General features: G+C 41.4%; 1 protein-coding gene across 5 annotated transcripts in view; it reads left to right on the top strand.

The window, feature by feature from the left end:
* The window catches only part of kif13a (kinesin family member 13A), a 105836-nt gene that overhangs the window by 80833 nt on the left and 12099 nt on the right, over nt 1–12904 (top strand). For 3 of the 5 annotated variants that reach the window (XM_062062991.1, XM_062062995.1, XM_062062992.1), the window contains exons 23-33: nt 560–711; nt 785–917; nt 1021–1167; nt 1283–1396; nt 4927–5026; nt 5457–5583; nt 7727–7782; nt 7989–8113; nt 9925–10101; nt 10165–10257; nt 10330–10482. In XM_062062991.1, coding sequence (XP_061918975.1) covers nt 560–711; nt 785–917; nt 1021–1167; nt 1283–1396; nt 4927–5026; nt 5457–5583; nt 7727–7782; nt 7989–8113; nt 9925–10101; nt 10165–10257; nt 10330–10482 — 1377 coding nt within the window. The remainder of the gene's footprint in view (nt 1–559; nt 712–784; nt 918–1020; nt 1168–1282; nt 1397–4926; nt 5027–5456; nt 5584–7726; nt 7783–7988; nt 8114–9924; nt 10102–10164; nt 10258–10329; nt 10483–12904) is intronic. The other 2 variants (XM_062062993.1, XM_062062994.1) reach the window with 2 other exon arrangements.

The following is a 12904-nucleotide window of genomic DNA, read 5'->3' on the forward strand; positions in this document are numbered from 1 at the left end:
ACAATGCTATATGCCATGGAAATACATTGTTAACACTTTTGTGCAAATAAGTACAGTTGCACTTGCTTTTTCAAATGTGTTTATTCTGTAAAGGAATGAGTTAAATGTTTAAAATGACTGGTTAATAGTGCTATTATGAAGTGCAATGTCAGCACTATTTTTTTTCCTGCAATTTCAAATGCACTTGTTGTAATAAATAAATACAGCGTTTTAAAAGCATACACAATCTGTGTAAATATATTAGTCTGTGGTTAAAAGGACTTGAAAGGACTCGAAACTCAAAATGCAGGACTTGGGACTTGACTTGAGACTTTCCAGTCTTGACTTTGGACTTGACTCGGGACTTGCCTGTCTTGACTCGAGACTTGAGGGCAAAGACTTGAGACTTACTTGTGACTTGCAAAACAATGACTTGGTCCCACCTCTGACGACTTGTCATTAAAACTCCCAATCGTCCTTTTAAATCACATACAGTGTAGCAATTATTTTGTTGTATATTGATTTTGCAGGTGTCAAATGTTGAATGTCCTAAATGAACTCACTATTGTGTTCCGCACAGGACTATGTTGTTCATGTGACGGATGACTTTTTGGAGTTCATATCAGACGGAGCCTTGGCGATAGAAGTGTGGGGTCACTGCTGTGCTAAAAATGGACGCCGTCCGTGGGAGTTAGATGCACTGGAAGCCAAGACTCAAACACTGCGAGACAGGTAAAGATAGACTTTGTGCTGATAGACGGGATGAATTTAAAGCTTCTCTAATTTTGGTGCACATTCCCTGAAGGTGGAGCGAAGTGTCTCGCAGGATCGAGCTGTGGGTCTCCATCCAGGAGCTGAATGAGCAGGGAGAATACTCTGCCGTGGAGCTACTTCCTGGAAAAGACATTAGCACAGGAGGAGTCTTCCAACTGCGGCAGGTCAGAGAAAAACAGAAAAATTGACCCAGTATATGAAGTAGCCAAAACAGGGTTGTGACTCATGTAATAGCCTCGTGTTAAAGTTGATGATTTATTCGAACAGGGTCACTCCAGGAGGCTTCATGTCAGCGTGAAGCCGGTCCAGAACTCAGGCACCCTGCCTCTGCTGATGGAGGCCTTGTTGTCTGTGTCTATCGGCTGTGTGACGGTGCGATCCTCCAAACTGCAGAGACCCCTTGATACCTACCAGGTCTGTAAAACACATTCATCATAAATTGTAGACAGAACATAGTAGTACACAAACAAGCTCCATGAGTTAGTATATTTAATTTCTTAATTATTACTGAGCTGTTAATTGCTTGCAGGTGTCAGCTGCAGTTCTTCCACACACACACACACAGATGCACGTGCACACACATTTGACAAAGTGTGTTCTCTCCTGCCAGAGAGAGGTGGAAGACGATATGGATAGTTATCAGGTATCTTCATCCTGCTGTAATGCACCCCGCAGCATGAAGGATCGTGTGTTTGCGACAAGGCGCCCCTTGCCTGATAAGCCTGCAAGGGAGGAGGACGAGGGCTGTCCCTCTCCCCCCTAAAACGACTTTGCTTTATTAAACAAAATACGCAACATCTGTAATTACATATCACAACAGCCATTCTTCTGTGGCTTAACACAGCTCCACACGCAGCTCAGCTGGCCAATCATATGCCTTGAGGCGTATATGCACTAACGCTACTGTCTGCTGTCACTACTGAACAATTCTTACAATACTGTACTTACATGAATGCTGCATGGCTGACACTACTTTGCATGGTGGATGTGCACTGATTCCTAAGGTGTATTTCGGTTGGCTTTTGAGGGTGTCCTTAAAGTTTTACTTCAGGGTGTGCAGGAAGGATCCTGGGTGGCTACTGCGTGCCGCCATGTATCGTTAGGCCCAAACGAATTAAGGATTTAAATGTTGAATTGAAATAAATTCATATTTGTGGAAATGGCACAACAAAGTGGCAAAACGCAGAGAGAAGTGGTCATTTTTTATGTGTTTTACCTTTTAAAAATGATTCATATATCTGACTAAAATGCCATTTTTGCAAGATTATAGTAACTTGAAGCATAATTTAATCTATTGTAACAGGGATGTCAAACTCGTTTGTATGGAGGGCCACGTCACAATTATGGCTGCCCTTAGAGTGCCGCTTATAAAAGTGAATCTGCATGAGTATCAACATATATTAGCCTAGTTACACAATTTGCATTGGCCATTGATTTTGATTATTATATGTTTTACTAACAGATTGATGTATAACTTGTTTTGACATTGTAAGTCAAGATGTCCACATTAAATGAAGTGGCGGGTCACATTAAATAATGTTTTGGGCCACAATTAACTATATTATGGGCCACATTCAATGTTGTAGAGGACAATAGTAAATGAAGTGACAGGCCTCCTTAAATTACACACCCATTTAATGATGTTTTTGGCCAACTTAAATTATGGAGGGAGGGTCACATTAAATGATACGCAGGGCCAATTTTAATGATGTGGAGGGCCACGGTAAATGAAGTGGCGGGCCGATTTAAATGACAAAGCAGGCCACATTATATGATGTGGAGGATCAAATTCAATGAAGTGGCAGGCTACTCTAAACTATGTAGAGTAGCCACATTAAATGATATGGAGGGCCAAAGTGTATTAGTTGTAGGCCAATTTAAATTATGTCTTGGGCCACATTTAATGAAATGTAGTGGGCCACAGTATATGACGTGGCAGGCCATTTTAAATGAAGTAGTGGGCCACATTAGGTGATGTGGAGACCCATATTTAAAGATGTGGAGGGCCACTTTGATGATGTAGTGGGCCACCTTAAGTGAAGTGGCGGGCCACAATAAATGATGCCTGCCACATTATTTTAAATGGCTTGCCAGATCTGGCCCCATGAACTGTGAACTCTCTCTATTGTATGTATTGGGGCACTGAACTTTTCTTCAAAATGTCAAAACAAATTAAAATAGCAATTACATTTTTAAAATGAATTTTAATCTCTTCACATAATATCTTATATAAGTAATTCTCAAATAGTGGGGGTGTCTTCAGTATCATTGTCTTCATTCATGAATGATACACAAACCTTCAGCTAGATGGCAACAGAGCTCTGACTTAACCAGTAGAAGCAGCACACTGGAACAGGAGAAGGGATAGAGATGTTTCTGATAGGAATGAAAAAAACATCCAAAGAGGCGTCAGAGGCAAGTAAAAGTCATTCCAGTGACTCATTTGCACTTTTTTCAAACAGCCTTGTCTTGTGTAAAGGTTGTAAATTGAGGTATAGTAATAAACATAACTTGGAAATTGTCGGAACTCGTTTTATTGATTTATTATGTATAGGGATGGCTACGGTTCACATTTGAACCGATACGGTACCAATTACTGGGATCAGGGAATCAATACCGGTACTCAAGGGTACCAATTTTTGTTATTTTTGTGTGTGTCAATAAATACTAATTGTTTTTTAAAATAAAATCGTATTTTTTATTGCAACATTTAAAAATTAGCTGAGTATGATAACTGTTGTCCATTTGTGTTATCTTTCTCATTTGAAAGTATGACATTAAGTTTCAATTAAGTCCAAGACGATAGATAGCAGTAGTGGATAGTTTATAGTGTGTTTTTTTGTTGTGCCCTCAAAAGTGTTTATACTGCAAGTATTGTACTTGTTACACACAAGCTGTTTAATGTGCATCTTAGTTGTAGTTTTTATTAACAAATATGGAGGTGGTGAAATCCCCATGTAAAATTGCTAATGTTAATCAGTAGCATGTCCATAGCAAAGCCAATGTATACTAGCATCAAGCTAGGACATTTTTTACTTACATTGGAGCGTTTTTCGAGTCACTTGCTTTGCTCCATTAAAAATTACAACATTACATAGAGGTAGATTGGCTGAGTCCGCTCTCAGTGCGGCTGGAGTGATTGCCAAGTGCCAAAGTGCGAAAAGCCGGTTGAGTCGGCAACCGGGCATGACGTCTCACACAACCCAGGTACCGTAACATGGCACCGTTGAATTTTTACGTGAATCGGTGCCCGGTAGGACCAGCGGTATTCGGTTGCTACCAAAAAAGTACCAGTTTCGGTACCCATCCCTAATTATGTAATAATTTATTTTCTGTAATATTTTCAATTTATTGTATGCAGAATGCTTGGTCACAACATATACAGTAATTTGTTCAGATAAATAAATATGTTCTGTTTTTCTATTGTACAGTATTTAGATTTGGGGGTGGGTCAAATAGAGCATGACAGGAAATAACTAAGAACCACTGTCTGATGTTGGCCATATTATAGTATTTTGCCACCTATGTCATTTCTAACTAACCATGAAATACCAAATAAAATTGAGCTGTAACTCAAAATGACCAGTTTGTGAATCATATTGGGCTTAGCATGAGCATAGTAAAAACATTAAAGCCAGGTAATACAACCTAATTATTATTTTAGTGTGGAAGTTCTTTACCAGTATTTGTTCAGCATTTGTTGGGCTTCACTGCAATATGGGTGGAAAAGTTGTTGGCATGTCTGCCTCACACCCAGGAGGTGCTGTGTTTGAAGCCTCCGTGTGCCGTTTGAGTGTTCTCCTCTTACTTGCATGGTTTCCTTCTACAATCCAAAAAATAATGCATGTTAGCTTAATTGTAGACTCTGAATTGTCCATGACTGTGTATAGCTGTTTTTCTATACTGTATGTGCCCTGTGATTGACTGGTTACCAGTCCAGAGTGTACCCTGCCTCTCCACATAAGTCAGCTATGATAGGCTCCAGCTCAGCCATGACCATGATTAGAATAAGCATTAAAAAAATGAATCTATCAAATGTCTAGAGAAGTGCATATGGCCTTCCATCAGGTGCACCTTTGTCCTCGTGTGATAACGCTTAACGGCATGCTGGTTTCCTCACTGGCGTTGGCACTGGACAAACTGGCACTACTTTTGTTGTATGTCTGCTTTCAGGAAGAAGATTTGAGCTGTGTAAGAGAGCGATGGTCAGACGCTCTGATCAAACGACGAGAGTACCTTGATGAACAGATCAAGAAGATCATCAACAAGCACGGTGAGTTTGAAACCTTCCAGATAAACCACCTACATGTTGGACCAAACATGACTTAAGTACCACGTTGTTTTGTAACGTGAGCCCACCTATAACCAAATATATAGTTTAGTGGGCTGCAGTTGATATTCACATGGCAAAGGGAGTGTTGATTGTCATCCTAGAGGGGGGTTGGGGGGGGGTTACCCACATATGCGGTCCTCTCCAAGGTTTCTCATAGTCATTCACATCGACGTCCCACTGGGGTGAGTTTTCCTTGCCCTTATGTGGGCTCTGTACCGAGGATGTCGTTGTGGCTTATGCAGCCCTTTGAGACACTTGTGATTTAGGGCTATATAAATAAACATTGATTGATTGATTGATTGATTGATTGATGATCCTCAGACTTTTGGTTTGTTATGGTAACTTTCTCCTTCTATGTCGTTCCCTTCAGAGAAGTCAGAGGAGGATGTCGAGCGTGAAGCCCGGCTGGTGGAACAATGGGTCGGCCTTACTGAGGAGAGAAACGCTGTGCTCGTACCCACACCTGCAAGTGGCATCCCAGGAGCTCCTGCTGACTGGTAAATATGTATACTCTTAATTTTATTCCACCACTATATGACATATTTATTTATTTTGGTAAATGCATGTAACTACTACATTTTGTAACTTTGATAGTGAGAAAGTGAAAAGGAAAATGTAGCTTTCTTTGACCACATGGTTGTTTATTTTTATTTATTACTTTAATGTATTTTATTTATTTACTCTTTTTATATAGATTTTTTGGGCTGTCAAAATTAACGAGTTAACTCGTGTGATTAATCACAAAAAATTATTGCATAAACACTTTGATTAATCATGCAAATTATTTTGACTGTACAAGCTCTTTTACCTTAACCACTATACGGTCAGTGATCAGTGCAAACTGTACGTCAGTAAAAAACAAAGTGAAACGACTCCCACTAGAGTGCTCGCTGGCAAATTTCCCTTCCAAATACCGCCTGAAAGAACTTTAGATAAAACTGTTAACAAGTTTTGTGCAAATAAATTACATACATTCCAGTAAAAAAAAATTTAAACGTATAGGGTCTTTTCTTAAGCTAATTTTTAATTAAGCAAGCAAATAATCACCTGTGATTAATCATGATTAATCCAAATTCCAAAATATATTTTTGATTTATATACATTTATATACATTGTCATTTATTAACAATATCGTACCACACAGCAGCAACAGAACCAATGTTGTAATAGCGGTGCGGAACTGTTCAGCCAGCATTAACAGGGCTGATGACTTTATTAATTAACAGTACAAGCAGGGCCGTCGTATAGTGGGTAAAGATGATGACAATTTTAAGGGCCCACAGCCCACCAGGGCCAACACATAGCCCTCAATTGCCTCTATGATTATGCATACACTGAACTAACATATTCTTACGCATGAATCCAAATTGGGACAAAGCCAAAAGTCATTCAATATTCAAATGTAAATCATTTCAATAACCCCCTTAACCCCATCTTAAAATATGGTTTGGTACAAACAAATGTTCCCTGGGAAGCCGGGAGGAAAAGTCACCTTTTGGGAGCGTGTCCCAGCGCCCCCGCCGCTGACTTGCTCTCCTGCGCACTCGAGGGGCTGGTCACTCAGGTTCGGCTGGCTCTGTTGTGCCCAGGATATGAAAAGATCGGCAAGGTTGCCATTTGGGTTTCCATATTACACCAGCGTCTTAGAGGAGAGCTGCGCTTTGTGACGACGCCAACTTCCGCCTTCGACGGCAACGTGCGACTTGACCAAAAAGAGTCTATTGGGACCATACCGCCATCTGGACTCCACATCATGGTCTCTAGTACCTTGGGGGGTGTACCGCGAAGCCTCTGCCTCCATTTTAGCCCAAAAAATATTTTCACATTCCTCGTCGTTGTAATCGTCTGCAAAATCACATGGTCGGGACATTCTGTCAAGCGATGCGTCGTGGAGACGTCGAAGGTTGTACTGATTGCAGACGAACGAGTAGGCAGCGTGCAGTGAAGAAAATATATTTAATGATTAAACAAACAAACACAAAAGCGAGAGCAACAGGGCAGTGCTCTGACTGGACAGACTATGAAGGAAACAAAACGAAATGCTGGAACACAGCAAAAACACTTACAAGGAATGTGGAGCAAACGGCGTGTGTAATTAAGCTCAACATGGAAAGAATCGTCTATAGTGTCCAGTGAATATGTCCCGACAACCGAATGGTGTCGCAAGCTCAACTTATGTAGTGCAAATTACAAACAGAAAAAGGTGAGGGGAAAAGTGCTCCAAGGCATGTGTAAAGCTGCTGCAGGAAAGGGGTAAACAGAAAGTGAAAAAACACAAAATAAGAGCGTAAAACACAAACTAAAACTATACCCAGAAACTCAAAATAAGGCGCGGCATGGTGGGACCAGCCGTGACAGGATGTCCCCCAAAGCACAAGTCCAGGGTAATGTGTCAGGGTAACGGGGGTGAGAGGCAATAGCTTTATAGCATCTTTATTGTTAGTAAACAACAATCTTAACAATATTTTGATTAAAAAAATAAACATTCATTTTAGGGTTGCATGAATAAAATTGTCCCTTGGGGGGGCATGACAGATAATAATTGAGAACCAGTGCACTAAGCAGACAGTTAAATTGACATTAATTGGAGTATTTGCTGTACATTGAATTTCTCTTTGCTTGTTCTTCAACTGCTTGTAGGACCCCACCTGCTGGTTTGGAGGCTCACATTCCAGTACTCTTCCTGGATTTGAACGGTGAGAGCCATATCAGCTCTAGATAAAACTTGCTTAATGGGGACATTTATTGGGAACGTGTTTGAAAGAAAACGGCTTTAACAGGAAGTTGCACACTAAAAACAAATCACTAAAAGTGATCTTTTTCAAGGTGTCACAAAATATGTTTTCTCTGATTTTACAGTATGCTGTTCTGTATAAGACTAATTGTGTTTTGTCTCCACCAGCTGATAATCTGACTGTAAATGAGCAGCTGACAGGCCCACATGCTGCAGGTGTTAACTCTATCCTTCCCAAAGAGCATGGAAGCCAGTTCTTCTATCTGCCTATCATCAGGCATAGTGATGAAGAGGTGAGCAGTGACTTTGGGTCTACTGACCTCTTTTGTCCAAAAATGGAAGTGTGCAGCTCACTTGCCCTGCGTTCATTTCTGCAAGATTGTACACTTTCCGTATTTAAAAAGACAATTGATGTATTGCTCAGTGGCTTTGTGGTTAGAGTGTCCGACCTCAGACTGGAAGGTCATAGATAGATAGATAGTACTTTATTGATTCCTTCAGGAGAGTTCCCTCAGGAAAAAATTAAAATTCCAGTCATGCGTTCAAACCTCGGCCGAGACTATAAAAATGGGACTCATTGCCTCCCTGCTTGGCACTTAGCATCAAGGGTTGGAATTGGGAAGTTATATCACCTAATGATTCCCGAGCGCGGCCACTGCTGCTGCTCACTGTTGCTGCTCACTGCTTCCCTCACCTTCCAGGGGGTGAACATGGGGATGGGTCAAATGCAGAGGATAATTTCACCACACCTAGTGTGTGTGTGACTATAGTTGGGACTTTAAAGGCCTACTGAAATTAAATGTTTTTATTTAAACGGGGATAGCAGATCCATTCTATGTGTCATACTTGATCATTTCGCGATATTGCCATATTTTTGCTGAAAGGATTTAGTAGAGAACATCAACGATAAAGTTTGCAACTTTTGGTCGCTGATAAAAAAAGCCTTGCCTGTACCGGAAGTAGCGTGACGTCACAGGTTGAAAGGCTCCTCACATTTCCCCATTGTTTTCAATGCAGCGAGAGCGATTCGGACCGAGAAAGCGACGATTACCCCATTAATTTGAGCCAGGATGAAAGATTCGTGGATGAGGAACGTAAGAGTGCAGGACTAGAGTGCAGTGCAGGACGCATCTTTTTTCGCTCTGACCGTAACTTAGGTACAAGCTGGCTCATTGGATTCCACACTTTCTCCTTTTTCTATTGTGGATCACGGATTTGTATTTTAAACCACCTCGGATACTATATCCTCTTGAAAATGAGAGTCGAGAACGCGAAATGGACATTCACAGTGACTTTTATCTCCACAATAATACATCGGCGAAACACTTTAGCTACGGAGCTAACGTGATAGCATCGGGCTTAACTGCATATAGAAACAAAAGAAATAAGCCCCTGACTGGAAGGATAGACAGAAAATCAACAATACTATTAAACCATGGACCTGTAAATACACGGTTAATGCTTTCCAGCCTGGCGAAGCTTAACAATGCTGTTGCTAATGATGCCATTGAAGCTAACTTAGCAACGGGACCTCACAGAGCTATGCTAAAAACATTAGCTATCCACCTATGCCAGCCAGCCCTCATCAACACCCGTGCTCACCTGCGTTCCAGCGATCGACGGTGCGACGAAGGACTTCACCCGATCACCGATGCGGTCGGCGGCTAGCGTCGGATAGCGTGTCTGCTATCCACCTCAAAGTCCTCCTGTTTGTGTTGCTGCAGCCAGCCGCTAATACATCGACCCCACCTACAACTTTCTTCTTTGCAGTCTTCATTGTTCATTAAACAAATTGCAAAAGATTCACCAACACAGATGTCCAGAATACTGTGGAATTTTGAGATGAAAACAGAGCTTTTTGTATTGGATTCAATGGCGTCCGAATACTTCCGTTTCAACGATTGACATCACGCGCATACGTCATCATACATAGACGTTTTCAACCGGAAGTTTAGCGGGAAATTTAAAATTGCACTTTATAAGTTAACCCGGCCGTATTGGCATGTGTTGCAATGTTAAGATTTCATCATTGATATATAAACTATCAGACTGTGTGGTCGGTAGTAGTGGGTTTCAGTAGGTCTTTAACTTTAACTTTGTCCAGGTGTCTGCACTGTGCTCCTGGGACTCATCCATCCATGATTCTGTACACCTCAACCGGATCACAGCTCCACACGAGCGCATCTACATGATCCTCAAAGCCACAGTGCAGCTCAGCCACCCCGCCTCTATGGAGCTGGTCCTCCGCAAGAGGGTGGCTGTCAACATCTACAACAAACAGGTCTGTGTAAGGTGAATTATTACGTAGTACGTGATTTAGTTCTTAGACTCTTTGTATGCACAGAGCTTCACACAGAGCCTCAAAAGGAGAATGTCCCTCAAAAACACACTTTACTCCTGTGGTGTGACCTATGAAATTGTGTCCAACATACCAAAGGTAAAACATGCTCTCTTGTTTATTCGATTTACTATCAAAGCAGCCTTTCCTTTTAAACCCCTTTAATGTCAGGCCTCGGAGGAGCAGGAAGAAAGAGAGACCTTGGCCCTCATGGCTGCTCGTGCAGACAGCGAAGAGACTCAGGATGGAGAAACTTACATCGAGAAATACACTCGAGGAGTTCTGCAAGTGGAGAACATCCTGAGTTTAGAGAGGCTACGACAGGTACCGTGTAGACGTCATTAAGAAATAACTCTAGTAGTATTTCAAACCCTGATTCATTCTTTCTGAAAATTGTATTCCGCTATATTGGTAACTAGGTTTGTCAAAAGTATCAATATTTTGATACCAGTACACACAGAATATATCAATACCTGCTTTTTTCAGAATAGTCATTACCAAATACTGTACAATAGAGTTCTTCAACAGAAGGAAGGTTGTGACATTTTTGATTGATTAGACTTTTCAAAAATCTTTCTCCATATTCCCTCCGTAATTTTTCCACACATTAAATTTTATTTTGATACACATTAACATTCCAACACACTGTAGTGTAGTTTAGAAAAGTCAGTGAGTATAAAAAAATTACCTTTATATTATATTCATGTTATGATTCAAGCAATTAGCGTGCTAGTTGCCAGTTAATGAGTAAATGACCTAGCTGCCAGCTGGCGATTATCATGCTAGTGGCCAGCTAGCAATTAGTTTACTAGTTGCAAGCTAGTGATTAGTATGCTAGTTAGTGATTAGCGCACTAGTTGCTAGTTATTGAGTAGCATACTGGTTTCCAGTTGGCAGTTAGCACGCTAGTTGCTAGCCAGCTATTAGCCATACTGTATTATTTGAATATCTTATTATTTCACAATAACAAGGTACCTTTAGGACAGTTTAATTTAAAGCACAATTTCATATGAGATATATAAGTAGGGATTGCGGCCCTGTCAAATGCCTGCTGTCTTAAAAAAAAATTACCCAGTGTTTCCACATACAAGACCCAAAACCAGTAAAGTTGTCACGTTGTGTAAATCATAAATAAAAACAGAATACAATGATTTGCAAATCATTTTCAACCTATATTCAATTGAATAGACTGCAAAGACAAGATATTTAATGTTCGAGCTGAGAAACTTAATATTTTTTTTTGCAAATAATCATTAACTTAGAGGGCAGCACGGTGGAACAGGGGTTAGTGCATGTGCCTCACAATACGAATGTCCTGACTTCAATCCCGGGCTGTGTGGAGTTTGCATGTTCTCCTCGTGACTGCGTGGGTTCCCTCCGGGTACTCCGGCTTCCTCCCACCTCCAAAGTCATGCACCTGGGGATAGGTTGATTGGCAACACTAAATTGGCCCTAGTGTGTGAATGTGAGTGTGAATGTTGTCTGTCTATCTGTGTTGGCCCTGCGATGAGGTGGCGACTTGTCCAGGGTGTACACTGCCTTCCGCCCGAGTGCAGCTGATATAGGCGCCAGCACCCCCCGCGACCTCGAAAGGGACAAGCGGTAGAAAATGGATGGATGGGCATTAACTTAGAATTTAATGGCAACAACACCTTGCAAAAAAGTTGGCACTGTGTTACATGGCCTTTCCTTTTAACAACACTCAGAAAACGTTTGGGAACTGAGGAGACACATTTTTTAAGCTTTCCGGGGTCTTTGTTGTGGTATTTTAGGCATCATATTGCGCCACACATTTTCAATGGGAGACAGGTCTGGACTACAGGCAGGCCAGTCTAGTACCCGCACTCTTTTACTATGAAGCCACGCTGTTGTAACACGTGGCTTGGCATTGTCTTGCTGAAATAAGACAATGATAACGTTTCTTGGATGGCAACATATGTTGCTCCAAAACCTGTATGTACCTTTCAGCATTAATGATGCCTTCACAGATGTGTAAGTTACCCATTCCTTGGGCACTAATACACCCCCATACCATCACAGATGCTGGCTTTTGAACTTTGCGCCTATAACAATCCGGATGGTTCTTTTCTCTTTGTTCCTGAGGACACAACGTCCACAGTTTCCAAAAACAATTTGAAATGCGGATTTGTCAGACCACAGAACACTTTTCCACTTAGCAGTCAATCTTGGATGAGCTCGGGCCCAGCGAAGCCGGCTGCGTTTCTGGGTGTTGTTGATAAATGGCTTTTGCTCTGCATAGTAGAGTTTTAACTTGCACTTACAGATGTAGCGACGAACTGTAGTTACTGATAGTGGTTTTCTGAAGTGTTCCTGAGCCCATGTGGTGATATCCTTTACACACTGATGTCGGTTTTTGATGCAGTACCGCCTGAGGGATCAAAGGTCATGGGCATTCAATGTTGATTTCCAGCCTTGCCGCTTACGTACAGTGATTTCTCCAGATTTTCTGAACCTTTTGATGATATTACGGACCGTAGATGGTAAAATCCCTAAATTCCTTGCAATAGCTCGTTGAGAAATGTTGTTCTTAAACTGTTGGACAATTTGCTCACGCATTTGTTCACAAAGTGGTGACCCTCAACCCATCTTTGTTTGTGATTGACTGAGCATTTCATGGAAGCTGCTTTTATACCCAATCATGGCACCCACCTGTACCCAGTTAGCCTGTTCACCTGTGGGATGTTCCAAATAAGTGTTTGATGAGCATTGCTCAACTTTCTCAGTC

Source organism: Entelurus aequoreus, linkage group LG11 (genome assembly GCF_033978785.1).
Source record: "Entelurus aequoreus isolate RoL-2023_Sb linkage group LG11, RoL_Eaeq_v1.1, whole genome shotgun sequence".
Lineage (NCBI taxonomy): Eukaryota > Metazoa > Chordata > Actinopteri > Syngnathiformes > Syngnathidae > Entelurus > Entelurus aequoreus.